The 16942-nt window shown below is 53.1% G+C and overlaps 1 protein-coding gene across 1 annotated transcript; it reads left to right on the plus strand.

Moving 5' to 3' along the window:
• The first annotated feature begins 2727 nt into the window (after positions 1 to 2727).
• On the plus strand, positions 2728 to 15116 carry GUCA1B (guanylate cyclase activator 1B). The gene is made up of 5 exons (XM_036318197.1): positions 2728 to 3796; positions 11711 to 11860; positions 12580 to 12700; positions 13584 to 13746; positions 14924 to 15116. Exons 1-4 carry the CDS (start codon positions 3590 to 3592, stop codon positions 13709 to 13711), a joined length of 606 nt encoding a protein of 201 aa, XP_036174090.1. The 5' UTR covers positions 2728 to 3589; the 3' UTR covers positions 13712 to 13746; positions 14924 to 15116.
• Positions 15117 to 16942: the final 1826 nt, after the last annotated feature.

Genomic DNA, 16942 nt, shown 5'->3' on the forward strand with positions numbered 1-16942 from the left:
GTTTGAGAATGGTCAGTTATTTATTGTTACCCTAGAAAAATACCCAGATTTAGTAGCTTAAAGCGAAGACAACATTTACTTTGCACACAAATCTGCAATTGGTCAGGGCTCTGCGGGGACATTGTCTGCTCCATTTGGTATCAACTGGGGTGTCTGGGAGGCTGGGCCTGGAGCCACTCACTCACCCACAAGTCTGATGGTTGAGCCTGGCTGACAGCCAGAATCCCTGAATGTGCCTGAGCTTCCTGACAACATGGCGTCTGGGTTCTGAGGGCAAGTCTTGAGAGAGCCAGGCCTAGACCGTATCACCTTTGATGACCTAGCCTTGGAAGTCACATGGTGTCCCTCTGCCCATCCTCTTCAATGAGGTAGCCACAAAGTGCCATTGGGTTGAAGAGAAGGAGGAGGAGACTGCCCCTTGGTGGAGGAACACGTGACACCAGATCTGTTGCTGTGCCGTTTTTGGAAAACAAATCTGCCACAAAGGGTTTTGTTGTAAGAGAAGCCAAAATTAGGACAGCGGATGGAGGGGATGGCGGGCAGGGCCAGTGGATCCAGGGATCCAGAGTGCCGAGGGACCACAATATTTTAAATTTCTTTTAAGTGTTGTCATTTCTTTCAAAATCAGAAGGATGAATTTAATCCAGTCTGGGCTGGGCTGGATTATATTCATCTTTATACCAATGAGTGATAAAATATTTTAAATATTTACGTATGTAATACTTATTTATTCCATATTTATCTTGTGACCCATGAAGGTACAGTGCGTAGGCCCATGCAGGTGGCAATGGGACCTGAATGTGGCGTCAGGGCAGGATTTTTGTTGTTTGACTTTGTTTTATTAATGGTGATACTAAAGCTTGTCTTCAGATGGGAATGATCCATTAGAGAAGGAAAAGCAGGAGGCAGAAGAGAAAGGAATCGTGGGGAGGAATGCGGAGAGCTGAGCCTGAAAACAAGTGGAGGACCTGGCAGGCGAGAAGCGGGGAAGGGCCGCTGCTTCCGCTGAACCAGGACGAGGCAGAGCACGCGGTTCGGATGCAGGGAGTGTGTCCGGTGGGAAGATGAGGTGGCTGTCTGATGTGTCTGAGTCTCTGAAATGAAGCTTGACAGGTCACCAGCTGAACGTGGGAGTGGGTGGAGGGTTTGAAGGTGGGAAGCGTGTGGGATAGTCATCCCCGGGAGGGGGGGGGGGAGGTCTGCGAGAGGCGTAAGCAGTTACTTGATGTGTGTGCAGCCAGCGTGACTCTGATTGTTTCTGTGTTCAGCCTCCTGGGTGCAGGCGAGGTGTTAGCACGGTCAGTGGTTAGCTTTAGCCAGGGTCAGGTTTTGCCAAGTGAGCAGTTAGAGGGAGAGAGGGGTGCAAAGGTCAGGGTCATGGCAAGGAAACATCAGGTGCATCAGGCGGAGGGTAAGGACAAGAGGAAAGTGGGATATAAGCGAGGTGACAAGATGTTTTAAAAAAATACAAGATCGCTCTGGCCGGTTTAGCTCAGTGGATAGAGCATCGGCCTGCAGACTGAAGGGTCCCAGGTTCGATTCCGGTCAAGGGCACATGCTGGGTTGCGGGCACATCCCCAGTAGGAGGTGTACAGGAGGCAGCTGATTGATGTTTCTCTCTCATCGATGTTTCTGACTCTCTATCCCTCCCCCTTCCTCTCTGTAAAAAAAATCAATAAAATATATATTTTTTTAAAAATACAAGATCAATAGGTTGCGAGTCTCAATGCGGCTGGTGACTTGTTGGAGTGCAGGCGTTAGGATACGTGAGCTGGAAGGAGCGGTGATGCTGTTCGAATGTCTCAGAGGGGGGACAGAAGTGCCTGATAGCAAGGCCCAGGAATGGCTCCTAAACTGTGCGCATTGGAAGGACCTGGAGGGCTTAAACAGGTGGCTGGGTTCACCCCGAGTTCCTGATTCGGTGGGCCAGGTGGGGCCTGGGCATTTGCATGTCTAACAAGCTCCCAGATGCTGCAGCTGCGGGCCGGACCTCAGCGATGGGAGGCCCGCGTGGGATGGAGGGAGAGCTTCTTGGAACTAAAGAGATGAGGATCTTTGAGGCCAGCGTGTGGGATGGTCAGCTCCCCACCTCAGGCTGTCCCTGAGCGATGCTTTGAGACACACATGAAGTCACTAGTGAATAATGGCAACGAGGAGGAGTACATGGAGGGGTGGAGTCGGACATGGCTTCGAAGGGACTGGCATTTTGAGGGGAAGAAGAGAAAGGGTGGAAGCGATGCTTACGAGGAAGGAGGAGACGCCTTATTCTCCAGACCCTGAGGGGTGGGGGCTGTGGGGGGAAACCCACCAGCACTTGGCAGGATGACAGGAAGTGCAGCTCCTACTTCAGGAATGGGGAGGAAGGTAGAACAACGGAGAGGTTAGGGACGCATGGAGGCAGAAAGCCATGAGAGGTCAGGCTTCTGTACAGACACTTCAGAGGTGAGCACCCAATGGGAGGCAGGCGGTGCTGCCCCGAAGACGGGCCATCACTGGAATCACTCCCCCTAAATTCTAGAAAAATCAGTGCTGCAGGTTTCCTGATTTCTTGGAGGTATCATTTTTTTAAAAATATATTTTATTGATTTTTACAAACAGAAGGGAGAGGGATAGAGAGCTAGAAACATCGTTGAGAGAGAAACATCGATCAGCTGCCGCCTGCACACCCCCTTCTGGGGATGTGCCCGCAACCAAGGTACATGCTCTTGACCGGAATCGATCCCGGGACCCTTCAGTCCACAGGCCAACGCTCTATCCACTGAGCCAAACTGGTTAGGGCAAGGAGGTATCATTTTTTATATTGCATTAAAACAAGCATGAGTATATAATTGACTCAAAAACAAATTTGCATACACCTTTAGTATAAAAGTAAGAGACTTCAGAGATATCTTGAGCCGCGCTCCCAGATCCTCCTCACGCAGAGAGAAAGTAGCAAAGCCTCCAGGTCTTGGGTGAAGGGTGTTGGAGGGAAGCATTTGTACTTTAAACTGGAAAGTGGGGAACTTCCAAGACTCAAGGCGGCGATCTGTATGGTGCCGGGGACTGAGTTAGCTTCGGGCACTGAGTTAGCTTCGGGCACAGCTGCTCACCCTTCAAGTTGTAGGTGCTGCGGCTTCTCACCAGGCAGCATGGAGGGGCTGAGCCCAGGAGCCCATGTCTCCCAGATGGGCCTCTCTGGGGCAGTGTGGTGCCCAAATAAAGGGACAAGGAGCGTGTGGGCCATGGAGGGTCTCAGCCTGTCTTCCCAACTGGTCTTCGCTCTACCCTCCCCTCAGTTCCCTCCCCTTCTCCCCCTTCAGAATCTTCTGGGTGGCTTAGCTGAGTGGTTGACAATATGAAGAGGAGGGGTGCGGCTGGGGGAGCTTAGCAGGCAGAAGGGAATCTTCTAATGATCTTAGGACGCTTAGCTGGCCTGGTTCTGTCCACCTTGTCATCTGCGCCCTATACTGCCCATCATGTTCAGTTGCCCGGGAGATGGTGAAGAGCCTGGCTAAGCTAAGGAAAGGGAGGGAGAGGGCCCTAACCTAAGACTCAACCAGCAGCAGCCCAGAGGAGACAGACCCTCGCTGCCTGCCGTTCCGGGGCCAGGATGGGGCAGCAGTTCAGCTGGGAGGAGGCGGAGGCGGCGGGCGAGATGGACGTGGCGGAGCTCCAGGAGTGGTACAAGAAGTTCGTGGTGGAGTGCCCCAGCGGCACGCTCTTCATGCACGAGTTCAAGCGCTTCTTCAAGGTCACGGGCAATGAGGAGGCCACCCAGTATGTAGAGGGCATGTTTCGAGCCTTCGACAAGAACGGGGTAAGGCACCCTGAAGGGGGGACTGGCGGCCCGTCCACTTGGCCCATTTCTCATCCTGGAGCTCAAGGAACAGCCTCGAGGGGGCTCCCAGTTCCCAGTCCTCCTGCTCTTCCTCTCTCTCCACTCCCCTCACCTTTTCTGTCTCACTCTTTCTCTGAAACTCCTCCTCCCTCTCCCATCATTCTGTGCCTTCCCATCTTCTCTTCCCTCCTCTCCTTCTGCACTTCCATCTGACTGTCCCTCTCTCCACTCCTGGTGCTGAAGGTGGGCTGGGCAGTGGGCACACTGTTTATAGGCAAGGCTTTGCAGCCTGAGGACCTGGTTTCCACCCCCCACCCGAGCCCCTGTCACTCTAAAAATAAGGAGCGAAAGAGCTGCCCAAATGGGACGGGCCATGTTGGCACAGACCCAGAGCTCCTCCTCTGCTTCTGAGTCAGCAGCAAGCCGGTGAGGGCATGAGCGGGTTTGTTACTTCAGATTAAATGATGAGAAAATGGGGGCAAAAGGAAGTGAATTCACCTGCCCACAATCATCTACTCAGGGGTCCAGACTCCCAGACAAGTGTGCCTGCCTGGGAGGCAGTTTGTGTTTTAAAGAGAGAAAATTATTTTTTTAAAAGCAGGTCCTATGTCACAAAACTTACTATCCTAAATGTGTCGATCTTCCTTGTTCATCTAAAAATTCAATATAACAATTCAGGAGCCAAAAGAGATTATTTAGCCGTGGGCGTGATATAGCTGGGCCCCTTATACCCCATCTCATCTTACAAATTAGCATATACATTCATCAATTTCTTTTTCCTTTCTTTATAACTTTCTTTATAACTTTTATTTTGATAGGATTTCAAATTTAAGAGCAGGGACAGTCAAATTCAAGTTGGAGACATTACGCCCTTTATCCCTAAGTATTTCTGTGTTTCTTCTAAAAATGAGGTCATCCTATCTAATAAAAGAGAAACATGGTAATTGGCGTACAACCGCTACCCTTCCCATTGGCTAATCAGGGCGATATGCAAATTAACTGTCAGCCAAGATGGCGGCCGGCAGCCAGGCAGCTTGAAACTAACATGAGGCTTGCTTGCTTCAGTGATGGAGGAAACCAACGTTCCCCACCTGCCACCATAGGCCTCTGAGCTGGCAGTTTGAAACATAGTTACAAAAATAGAAGCTAAACAAAACCCCAGAAACCAGCTTTCAGCTAGCCGGGATCTCAGACCTGGAGTTGATACAGAGTTTCAATTATAGAACCTAAAGAAACCAGATACCTGCTTTCAGGAGCAGAGGCCTAAGAGCTGGAGCCTCAGAGCTAAAGCTGGCTCAGAATAAAAAATAAAAAAAATAAAAAAAGGAGCAGTTGGGAGCTTCAGTCCCAGCCTGAAAACAGCCCTCAGCCCCTCACCCAGACTGGCCAGGCACCCCAGTGGGGACCCCCACCCCAGGCACCCCAGTGGGAACCCCCACCCTGATCCGGGACACCCTTCAGGGCAAACCAGCCAGCCCCCACCCATGCACCAGGCCTCTATTCTATATAGTAAAAGGGTAATATGCCTCCCGGCACTGGGATCAGCATGACAGGGGGCAGCGCCCAAACCCCCTGATCACCCTGTGGCTCTGTGTGTGACAGGGGGCAGGGCCACAACCTCCCTATCCGCCCTGCTCTGTTCGTGACAGGGGAAGGCGCCCCAACCCCCTGATCGGCCCTGCTCTGTGCCTGATAAGGGGGAGCTCCCCAACCTCCTGATCGCCCTGCAGCTCTGTGTGTGACAGGGTGTGGCACCCCAACCCCCCCACCCCATGGGCCCTGCTCTGTGTGTGACGGGGTAGAGCCATAACCTCCCCATCGGTCCTGCCCTGAGTGTGAGAGTGGCGGCGCCCCAACCCCCTGATCGGCACTGCTCTGTGGGTGATAGAGGGCGGTGCCCCAACCCCCCCACCCCACAGGCCCTGCTCTGTGTGTGACGGGGTAGAGCCATAACCTCCCCATTGGCCCTGCCCTGAGTGTGACAGTGGTGGCGCCCCAACCCCCTGATCGGCCCTGCTCTGTGCATGACAGGGACTGGCGCCGCAACCTCCCCATCGACCCTCCCTTGAGTGTGACAGGGGGCGGTGCCCCAACCCCCCAATCGGCCCTACCCTGAGCGTGACTAAGGGTGGCATCGCAACCTCCCAATCTGCCCTGCTCTGTGCATGACAGGGGGCAGCACCCCAATTCCCCAATCGGCCCTGCTCTGAGCCCGACCAGGGGCTGCACCTAGGGATTAGGCCTGCCCTCTGCCACCCGGGAGCAGGCCTAAGCCAACAGGTCATTATCTCCCGAGGGATCCCAGACTGAGAGAGGGCACAGGCCGGGCTGAGGGACCCCCCCTCCCCCTGAGTGCACAAATTTTTCTGAACCGGGCCTCTAGTTCTTTTAAATAAGCTAATACAATTATTAAAATCAGGAAATTTTGCACTGATATAATTCTATTATCTAATTAACAATCCATATTCAAATTTGGTCAATTTGTGCCGATAATGCCCTTCTATGCTTTTTTCCCATTGGTGGTGGGGGGTGATCACTCATTGCATTTACTTGTCCTGTCTCCTTACCCTTTAATTTGGAGCCTTTAATTTCAGCTTTTCTCTGTCTTGTTGGACCCTGGCATTTTAGATTCAGGTTGTGCACTTCCAGCAGAAGTGCTGCAGAAGTGGCCTTTGTCCTCAGTGCCCGCTGTCAGGGGGCAGGTGACGTTGGTCTGTCCCTTTAATGGGGTTGCTGACTTCTCCATTTGGTTATGTGGTGCCTGCTGGGTTTCTCCACGTTACTATTTTCCCTTTATAATCAGTAAGGATCTTATAGGGCAGTGATGGTGAACCTTTTGAGCTCGGCGTGTCAGCATTTTGAAAAACCCTAACTTAACTCTGGTGCCGTGTCACATATAGAAATTTTTTGATATTGCAACCATAGTAAAACAAAGACTTATATTTTTGATATTTATTTTATATATTTAAATGCCACTTAACAAAGAAAATCAACCAAAAAAATGAGTTCGCGTGTCATAGGTTCACCATCACTGTAAATATAGAGGGTGCTTAAGACAAAGCAAATATCCTGTTGCTCACCCAATTTTCACCGACTGGGTTGGGCATCCGCTGTTGGTTTTCTAATTCCACCGTCCCTTCTCGATGGACATTCCGCTGCAAGGAAGAGCTTTCCTAGGAGGTGTGCTAGGTGCCTCTCTCAGGGACTGAGCCTTCTTTCTCTCCTCTTCCCCCTTAGTCTCCAAGCCCACACCCAGCCCCACTCTCAGCTTGGCACAACCTTTATATCAGGGAGTCTCATTTCTGGGCAATTGGTCTGAGATTTCTGGGGCAAATAAAATCAAAAGAGCTCATAGATCTAGGTCACACATCAAAACCTGGGGTGATAGAAATGGGTGTGGTGGAGACCAGCAGGGATGACGCACTGGAATGAAGAAAAGGGTTGAAGCTCAAATGTCACTTGGGACCCTTATGTAACATGCACTGGGGTCAGGGCTGGTGCACAGGTGCAGCCACTTCAGGGAGAAATGGGGCAGATAATCCCAGAGCCGATCACACACCTGTCACTTCTGCTCCTGCCACTTGAGTAGACAGGTGTTTCCATCATCCTGGGCTTCTGGGGTAATTAAGGCTGACGAGGGGAGGGCGGGGCACAGGGGTGAGATTAGTCCCAGCCGGAAGCTTCCCAGAAAGGGCCCTGGGGTTCCGGTAGCCTCATCGGGGAGACCATTTGTCTGGAAGGGGCTCCTCTAGAACATGCCTCTTGTGGGCAAGAGGTTGGGGGAGGAAGGACCTCTACCCTCAAGGTTCTTCTGGCCGGTCTAATCGTCAAATAGACAGGAGACAGATTAGCAAGAGAAAATAAGCAAATTTAATTCCTCCTCCGGGAACCCCACATACAGGGGAGCCAGAGACCCCGCATGCATGGGCACGGGAGGTTCAGAGACAAAGGGGATGCGGGAACAAGACATCCTGAGCTGGGGATGAGCTTAGGTGCCTTGGGGGCTCACAGGGTCACTGCAGGGTAAGAAGAGCAGGTGTTCAGGAAATCGCAATTCGTCCGGCGGTATAGATAGCTCAGAAGAGGTTATCACTGGTGATCAGTTATGGACAAGGCCCCAATTCCAGTTCTTCTAGGTAGTCAAGGGAGGGGCAGACATTTCTTTAGGGCCCACATGCAATGGATACTACTCAGCAATAAAAAGTTGCCTTCAGCCCTAGCCGGGTTGGGTCAGTGGATAGAGCATCAGCCTGCAGGCCAAAGAGCCCCAGGTTCAATTCCAGGCAAGGGCATATACCTTGGTTGCAGTCTTCTCCCTGCCTGGGCCCTGGTTGGGGCTCGCGCAGGAGGCAACCAATCAACGTGTTTCTCTCACATCGATGTTTCTCTCTGTCCTTCCTGCTCTCTTCCACTCTCTAAAAATCAATGGAAAAATATCCTCGGGTGGGGATTAAAAAAATAATAAATAAAATAAAAATAACTGGAATTATAAGGAAAAAAAAAGTGGCCTTCAGCCCAGCTGGTGCAGGTCAGTAGTTGAGCATCCACCTATGAACCAGGAGGTCACAGTTTGATTCCGTTCAGGGCACATGCCTGGGTTGTGGGCTTAATGCCCAGTGTGGGGCGTATAGGAAGCAGCCAATCAATGATTCTCTCTCATCATTGATGTTTCTATCTCTCTCTCCTTCTCCCTTCCTCTCTGAAATCAATTTTTTAAAAATGTATTTTTTAAAAAGCCAATCTTGAAGGATTGCATACTATATGATTCTAACTCTATACCATTCCCAAAGTGATACTGTTATAGTGATGGGGAACAGATCAGTGTTTGCCAGATGTCACGATTGGGAGAAGAACATGACTATTAACAGGTAACAAGTGAGTTTGTGTCGAGAGTTACTCATATCTACGAATGTGATAAAAATTTCATAAAACTATACACCTACAGCCCGGCTGGTGTGGCTCAGCTTGTTGAGTGGCAACCCACGAACCAGGAAGTCACAGCTCAATTCCTGGTCAGGACACATGCTTCAGTGATTCTCTCTCATCATTAATGTTTCTATCTCCCTCTCCCTTTCTCTCTCTGAAATCAATTTTTAAAAATACATATTTTAAAAAATTTTTTTGGAAATTAAAAACCCCAAAAACGAAAAATGATACACCTGCAAACACAGTACACTACAGACGAGTGGGGGTGGGGACAAACAGCCACTGCTAAGGATCTGCCCCAAGAAGCCGCCGGAGATGTTAGAGCAATACGAGTGCACACAGGTGCTCATCGTGTGGTGTAAAGCATTGCACCCACGTTCAGAAAGGGGGGTGTCCGGGGCACCTCAGAAAATGAAAGGTATGGTTTTAAATAATTTTGAAGAATGGGACATCTCTAATAACCAAAGGGTAATATGCTAATTAGACTGGGCCTCCTTCCATATGACCTTCCGGGTGAAACCGGGGTTGCGAGGGAAGCCCGGGTCCCGGGTGCCAGAGGGAAGCTGGTGCCAGTAGCAGGGGGAAGGAAGGCCTACTCTTGCATCAGGCCTCTAGTTTTAAAATAAAAATCCAGGAACTGAAACTATACCTACAGTCTGGTCTCAATCATGTAGCACACAGCGGGGGGAGGGAGGGCCAGAAGAACTACAGAAAAGACGCAGCGTAAGCACTTCAGGTGCTGGGATGGGCTCCTTTTGTTTTCTTCTTGGTTGGTCCAGAGGCTTTTATGCTGTTTCCCCATTTCCTGCCGTGTTCTCCTGTTGCTCACATCTTGCTCACCCAGGCACCCCATCTGGGGCTGGGACTCTGGGTGGCCTGATCCAATGAGGCAGGTGCCCTGGGCCGGCAGCACCATTTCTGATTACACAGTCATGGGAATGAGACACTCCTGGGGAGCTGATGACTCAGGTGTTTGATTTGGAGGTCCCCGCCCTGAAATACGCCCAGAGCTCAGCCTGAGACCCACTGACCCGCTGCAGCCACCACCAGCAGCCCCTCCCCTCACACTCCTGTGGAGTCACAGCAGGTTCCCAGCCTCTTGCTCACTGCTGTTGGAATAATTGTAGCTGTCACATTTCTGCTGGGGGAAAGTTCAGTTTCCTGCTCAGAGTCACCTCGGAAGTGACCTGTGCCCTCCTCCTTCCGCTGGCCCCTTAGCACCTGAGCTCTGTCTCCCCCCTTCCTGGGTGGGGGTGGGGTGCAGGCCTATCCTTCAGTGTCAAGTCCACGTGGACCTAGGTGAGCAGGGCTGCACGGCCTGTCCCCTTTCCCCCGGGCACCAAGTGAATGAAAGTGCAAAAGAAATTTTCAGTGTGAGCACAGCTTTCTAATCTTTCAAAACTACCTTGGTCTCAAATTCAGATTAAGTTGATCATTTGTTCATTGATTCATAAATATATTTTTTAAATATATTTTTATTGATTTCAGAGAGGAAGGGAGAGGAAGAGAGAGAAACATCAATGATGAGAGAGAATCATTGATTGGCTGCCTCCTGCATGCCCCCTACTGAGAACTGAGCCCACAACCCGGTCTTGTGCCCTTAGCCAGAATCGAACCTGGGACCCTTTAATCTGCAGGCCGACTCTCTATCCACTGAGCCAAACCAGGTAGGGCAGTGGTTCTCAACCTTCCTAATGCCACGACCCTTTAATACAGTTCCTCATGTTGTGGTGACCCCCAACCATAAAATTATTTTCGTTGCTACTTCATAACTGTAATTTTGCTACTGTTATGAATCATAATGTAAATATCTGATATGCAGGATGTATTTTCATTGTTATAAATTGAATATAATTAAAGCATAGTGATTAATCACAAAAACAATAGGTAATTATATATGTGTTTTCCGATGGTCTTAGGCGACCCCTGTGACAGGGTCATTTGACCTCTTCAAAGGGGTCGCGACCCATAGGTTGAGAACCACTGAGTTAGGGCATCCTATCTAATAATATGAGGAATATGCTAATTGACCCTCACACTGTCGCAAAGATGGCAGCACCCACAGCCAATAAGGAGGGAATATGCTAATTGATTGTCCCACCCTCAAAGATGGTAGTGCCCACAGCCACAAGATGGCAGCACCCAGTCCCCTCAGCCCCAGGTGGCAGGCATATGGCAAGGCTGGGCCCACTCCCAAGTGGGCCCGGCCGCTCTGCGCGCCTGCCTCTGGAGTCCCCCAGTCCTCTCAGCCCCTCAGCTGCCCAGGGCTGCCCGAGGCTCAGGTAACCAGGGCCGGCTGAGGCTTGCGCTGCCGGCAGTGGCAGCAGCAGAGGTGTGATGGGGGCGTCGCTTTCCCCTGATCGCCGGGTAGCCTTCCGCCCCTGAGGGCTCCCGGACTGTGAGAGGGGGCAGGCTGGGCTGAGGGACGCCCCCCCCCACCGCCCCCCCCCCCCAGTACATGAATTTTCATGCGCTGGGCCTCTAGTTTGTAAATATTTTTGAGATCCTGACTCTGCAGAAATGGCAATGTGCTAGGCATGGAAGAGAAACAAAAGCAATGTAACCCCTCTCTTTTTTCCAGGGCACACATTAGCTAGGGAACGAGGCTTACTTATGAAGCAATTGGTGCCAATGCCAGAGTAAGTCCCAAACTGCACAGAACAGGAGGCAGGTGCTGTGAATGTGAGAGGAGGGAGGGGTCGCTGCCTGAAGTGGTCTGAGAAGGAAGGCTTCCTAGAGGAGGGGACCTTTGAGCTGAGCCTTGAAGAACAGGTAGGACGGGGTGATCATGGAGATGAAAGGTTGCCAGTGGAGAACAGCATGAGCAAAGGTGCAGAGGCCAAACATATTGCAAGGACGAGGCAAAGCCCTGAGCTTGTGGCAGTGGAGGGCCCAGAGTAGGTGCCCACCTGTGCCCTGGAGGTGGGAGTGGACCAGGAAGGCTCACAGCTCCCACTCCCAAAGCAGGACAACACCATCGACTTCCTGGAGTACGTGGCAGCCCTGAACCTGGTGCTGAGGGGCACTCTGGAGCACAAGCTGAAGTGGACCTTCAAGATCTATGACAAGGACCGCAACGGCTGCATCGACCGCCCGGAGCTGCTCGACATTGTAGAGGTCAGTGTCTGCCCCCTGGTGGTCAGTGTGCATCCTAGTGACCGGTCATTCCGCTGTTCGGTCGATTTGCATATTACCCTTTTATCATATAGGATTCTCTTTTCCTCTCTGAATCTCCATTTTCCTCTGTAAAGTAGTGTCGAGATCATCAAGTGCCATCCACATCCCTCATTTTGTTTTTTTAAGACTTGTGTTTTGTGCTTTTGGAGTTTTTTGGTGTTTTGGGGTTTTTTTTAATCCTCATGCTTTTATTGATTTTAGAGAGAGAGGAACAGAGAGAGGCAAGAGAGAGAGAAACGTTGATGTGAAAGTGAAACATGGACGTGCTGCTTCCCGCGCGTGCCCAGACTGGGTATCTAGCCCACAACCTGGGCACGCGCCTGCCCTGTCAGTGGTGGGAGGGAGGGTGCTCCAGCCAGCTGAGCCACACCCGCCAGGGCTCATTAGAGGTTTTGGTTTCATCTTTGGGGCTCACCATGGAACCACAGCGGCATCGGGGTGGGGCGGCATGTGCGGTCAGGATCCCCAGTTGCAAGTAGGCCAGTGGGACCCGGAGGCACATCAGTGTTGGTCTGGACCTGGGTCCTGTGGGTCTCGGACTGGACGGACGCACAGCTGGGGGGCAGCGCTGGGGAAAGAAAGGGTGTGGGCACGTGGAGTGGGGGAGGGGCGGAGTTTGTCGGGCGCCCACCCCCTTATGCCTCTGGCTTCCTCCACAGGCGATTTACAAGCTGAAGAAAGCCTGCAGGGGGGAGCGGGAAGCCGGGCAGCAAGGCCAGCTGCTCACGCCCGAGGAGGTGGTGGACCGGATCTTCCTCCTGGTGGATACAAACGGAGACGGTAGGAGGGGCAGAGGTGGTGGCCCACCCGTAGCGCCCCCACTTCCTGGCCGTGTGACCTGGGCAGACCCCTCCACCTCTCAACTGGTGTCCTCATCTGCGAGCCGGGTGTGCAGAGGACGCCAGGAAACAGCAAAGGGGGTCTCTAGCCCATGACGTTTGTAAGAGCCATTGCAGCCGTGGGCAAACTACGGCCCGCGGGCCGGATCCGGCCCGTTTGAAATGAATAAAACTAAAAAAAAAAAAGACCGTACCCTTTTATGTAATGATGTTTACTTTGAATCTATATTAGTTCACACAAACACTCCATCCATGCTTTTGTTCCGGCCCTCCGGTCCAGTTTAAGAACCCATTGTGGCCCTCGAGTCAAAAAGTTTGCCCACCCCTGCATTAGAGCTATTAAACTCCTACCGAGTGGCTGGTGGAGGCCAGGCCAGCGAGAGGGTGGGAGCATTGGAGACGGGCAGAGGGGCAGATGATGGTACATGATCTCTCAGCCTGGTCTGGAAGCGGGTGATAATGGCTGAGAGGACGAAGTGGGTAATTAAAGCCCAAGGCTGTGCAGGGAGGCAGCTGTTGGGAACACGCCCAGAAGAGCCCTCCAGAGCCTGCCCAGGGCTCCATGGGCAAAAGGAACACTGCAGTTCATTTGCGAAGTCCCTTTAGAAAGCCTGGAAGGCTCCAGGAGAACCTGGAGAATCCCAGGCGCTGGGCTTATGCTCCTGTGTGAGAGCTGCAGGCCCCCTGGGGAGAAGACCTCTCCTCTGCCCCTCCTCTCCTCTGCCCCTCCTCTCCTCTCCCCTCCCCCCTGTCCCCCCCCCCCGCCTCCCCCCCCCCATCTCTCCCCGTCCTCCGCAGGCCCATCTCTCCCGCCCCTCTCTCAGGCCAGCTGTCTCTGAATGAGTTCATCGAAGGTGCCCGCCGGGACCAGTGGGTGATGAAGATGCTGCAGATGGACGTGAACCCCGGCGGCTGGATCTCCCAGCAGAGGCGGAGAAGTGCCATGTTCTGAGTCCACAGGCCCTGCCCAGAATCCAGGCTCAGCAGGTGCCCGGGGCGGGGGGGGGGGGGGGGGCGGTAGGGGGGGAAGGGGGGGCCTGGCTCAGCCCCCTCATGCCCACTCAGCCTACCCCCTTCAGCTGCTCCTGGGCTGGGCAATGATGAGGCTCCCACAACTCCTACAGGTTCTTAGCTGGAAGCAGGGCACATGGAGGGGTGGGGTCCCACAGGCCACACTAACAATGAGAATGCCTAGGAGGTAGGGCCTGAAAGTGTTGAGCCTGAAAAAAGACGCATCTGCTGTGTGTGAGGGGAGCGGGGGGGGGGGGGGGGGTGGTAATTACCTCCCCCCAGATCCTGAGGCGTGTTCACAGAGGGTGCTCACCTCCTCCCCAGTTGCCCCCACCTGGGTGCCAGCGGGGAAACTGGCGAGGCAGGCTGGGCTCTCCCTCCCTCAGCCCCCGCTGCACACCACCCCTCTGCTCCCCTCCCTACCCCTGGTCCCCACGCTTGCCTCTCCACTGCCCTCCCCAGCATGGCCCTCCCACGATTCCCAAGATTCCCAGCCACAAGCCCAGCATGTCTCCTTCCCTGTCTCTGGGGAGAACTGGGAGCCTGACGACCTGGGTTCCAGGTCAGGCTTTGCCTCCACCTGCTATGTGACCCCGACGGCCACTCTCCTCCGACCTCGGTTACCTGGTCTGCCCCGTGAGCAGGGCTGGACTAGACCAGCAGCTTTCAGATGATTATTCTTTAGATTTTGAATTATTTTTGTTATACAAATTCTGTGCACAACCCCGAAGTAGAAACTAGATTAAAAGGGAGGCGCTCTGGTTGAAGGGGGCTGAGCGACTCAGACCCCTCCCCCCGCTGGAGCCAGAGGCACCTCTGAGAACGCGAGGCTGGTCAGTGTTACCCAGCGTTACCCACCTAGAGCGGGACCTGGAGACGCGCTTGCTTTACCGTGAAGAGGCATGTCTTTATGCTGATGCACGAAAAATAAAACCAACCTGCTGAACCTGTGGTTTCGTAGGTCTGCTATTCATATAAAGGCTCCTATAGAAATAAATTTTAGGTGAAAAATGGTTGATTTAAAAAAAGGTAATAATCCAGATGGGACACAGATAGGCCCCAAATCATGAAGGTGGTGTGTGGATGATGATGGGAAACGTCCTTATTCTGTCCAGATACCCTCCCAGCTCTGACCTTCAGGGTTTCCCAACAGGCAGCCACCAGAGAACAGAAGAGCCAGCTCCCTGTGTTTCCAGGCTGCCCGGCATTGACCTTCACCACCCCTCCACGTCCGTGCTCAGGCCCTGGCTGGCTTCCAAGGGATGGACAGGATGGGTGTGAGCAAAATGCACCCTCTCACCCCGCCCAGGGGGGCTCTGCAACCAGGGGCTTCACTCCCCTCTCCCCCTTTTCTCCCTCTCGCTGCATTTTTATTAACTCCATGCACCCCCCCACCCCCCCACCCCCACACACACCCAGCGAAGTGAAGACTCAAAGCCCAGAAGAGAGAGCATCTTGAAAATGGGCACAACTGCTTCAGTCTGTCTCTCCCAGGTCCTCGGACAGGTTTTCCTAAAGTTGGGGTGCACACAGAATGGGCAGGAGGCCCACCCGGAATAGGTTGCCCCACTTCCCAACTGATGCCAGGTGTCCTGCAGCAGGAGAGGCTGACGGGAGGCCAGGGATGGCCCGGCCGCCTCAGTGAGTCACAGAGCTGTGGGGCCCAGGCCGCGGGCACCGCATGGCACCAAGTAGCCAGCAAGGGAGAAGGAGGCTTGCACGGTCACTTCTGAGTGAATACGGATTTCCTCTGGATAATCGAGGATTTTCTATAATACCACCTCACCCTCCTTCACTGCTTCGGCCAACATCCGACTCAAGCATCCCTTCCCACGGGGTGTGAATGCACGCACATGTGGCTGTCATTTGGTCATGATTCGGATCTGCACTCGCATCCAAACACTCCATCCTCATCTCCTTGGTAGCACTGTAACCTCTTGAAGGAGGTGTCCCCTATGCCCCACAACTGGGGCTCTTGGAGGTGCTCCCTAAAAATGGATATGATGACCCCTTATTGTTTCAAATTTGGTAAAATGTAAATCCTAAGAGACACCCCCAATTTACACCTAAGAAAACTCCTCCCCATGTCACACAGCCCCCACATGGGACGCAAACACATCACACAGCATGCACCCTCCAACCTCCGCCACACATCACCTTCTCCACATGCAACCCCAACTCCTCTTTCACGTTCAAAGTCAAGGGCCACCTCTGTGAGGCTGTCTCTGAGTCCAATTCACTCAGTTTCCTATGCCCCTGCAGGAGTCCATTCATAGCTTCCCTTAGCATATCTATACTAACAAAAGGGTAATATGCTAATTAGACCAGGTCAACTGGCCATCTTCTGGATGTCCGACCTCCTTCTGGCCAAAGCCATCTTGGTGGGGACCAAGGCAGAGTCCATTAGGGGCGATCAGGCCAGCAGGGGAGGGCAGTTGGGAGCAGCCAGGCTGGCAGAGGAGGACTGTTTGGGGTGAGATGAGGCCGGCAGGGGAGGGCAGTTAGGCCGATGAGGCAGGCAGAGGCAGTTAGGGTCGATCAGACTGGCAGGGGAGGGCAGTTAGGGGTGAGATCAGGCCGGCAGGGGAGGGCAGTTGGGGGCGAGATCAGGCTGGCAGGGGAGGGCAGTTGGGGGCAATCGGGCCAGCAGGGGAACAGTTAGGCGTTAATCAGGCTGGCAGGGGAGTGGTTAGGGAGTGATCAGGCTGGCAGGCAGGGGAGTGGTTGGGAGCCAGCAGTCCCAGATCAGATCAGGCCTAAACCAGCAGTTGGACATCTCCCAAGGCTCCCCAGATTAGAGAGGGTGCAGGCTGGGCTGAGGGACAACACCTCCCAGTGCACGAATTTCGTGCACCGGGCCTCTAGTCATAATAATAAAAGGCTAATATGCAAATGGTCGTCACATCATGACGTATAACAACCGATCAGCAGGGACCTGAGGCTGTGTGGTGCCTGGCCAGGGCGGGAGACCTGAGGCTGCGCCCCCACCTGGCGGGGCTTGATGGGGGTGGGGCCAGCCAGATCTGGGTCTCCTGTGATTTTGAAGCACATGTGGGTGGGCAGGGCCTTGACTCTGGGCTCCGCGGCTCTGACAGGAGGGAGATTTTCATATACATTTTACTAATTTTCTTTCATCTCTGACACTTCCATTATAGAGAAAGGGCAAATAGAA

The sequence above is a fragment of the Myotis myotis genome, unplaced genomic scaffold (genome assembly GCF_014108235.1).
Source record: "Myotis myotis isolate mMyoMyo1 unplaced genomic scaffold, mMyoMyo1.p scaffold_m19_p_7, whole genome shotgun sequence".
NCBI lineage: Eukaryota > Metazoa > Chordata > Mammalia > Chiroptera > Vespertilionidae > Myotis > Myotis myotis.

Coding starts and splice junctions, on each gene's coding strand:
- GUCA1B (XM_036318197.1), top strand. CDS start 3,590: ATGGGGCAGCAGTTCAGCTGGGAGGAGGCGGAGGCGGCGGGCGAGATG. Junction 11,861..12,579: donor AGCTGCTCGACATTGTAGAG/GTCAGTGTCTGC, acceptor CTTCCTCCACAG/GCGATTTACAAGCTGAAGAA. Junction 12,701..13,583: donor GGTGGATACAAACGGAGACG/GTAGGAGGGGCA, acceptor CCCCTCTCTCAG/GCCAGCTGTCTCTGAATGAG.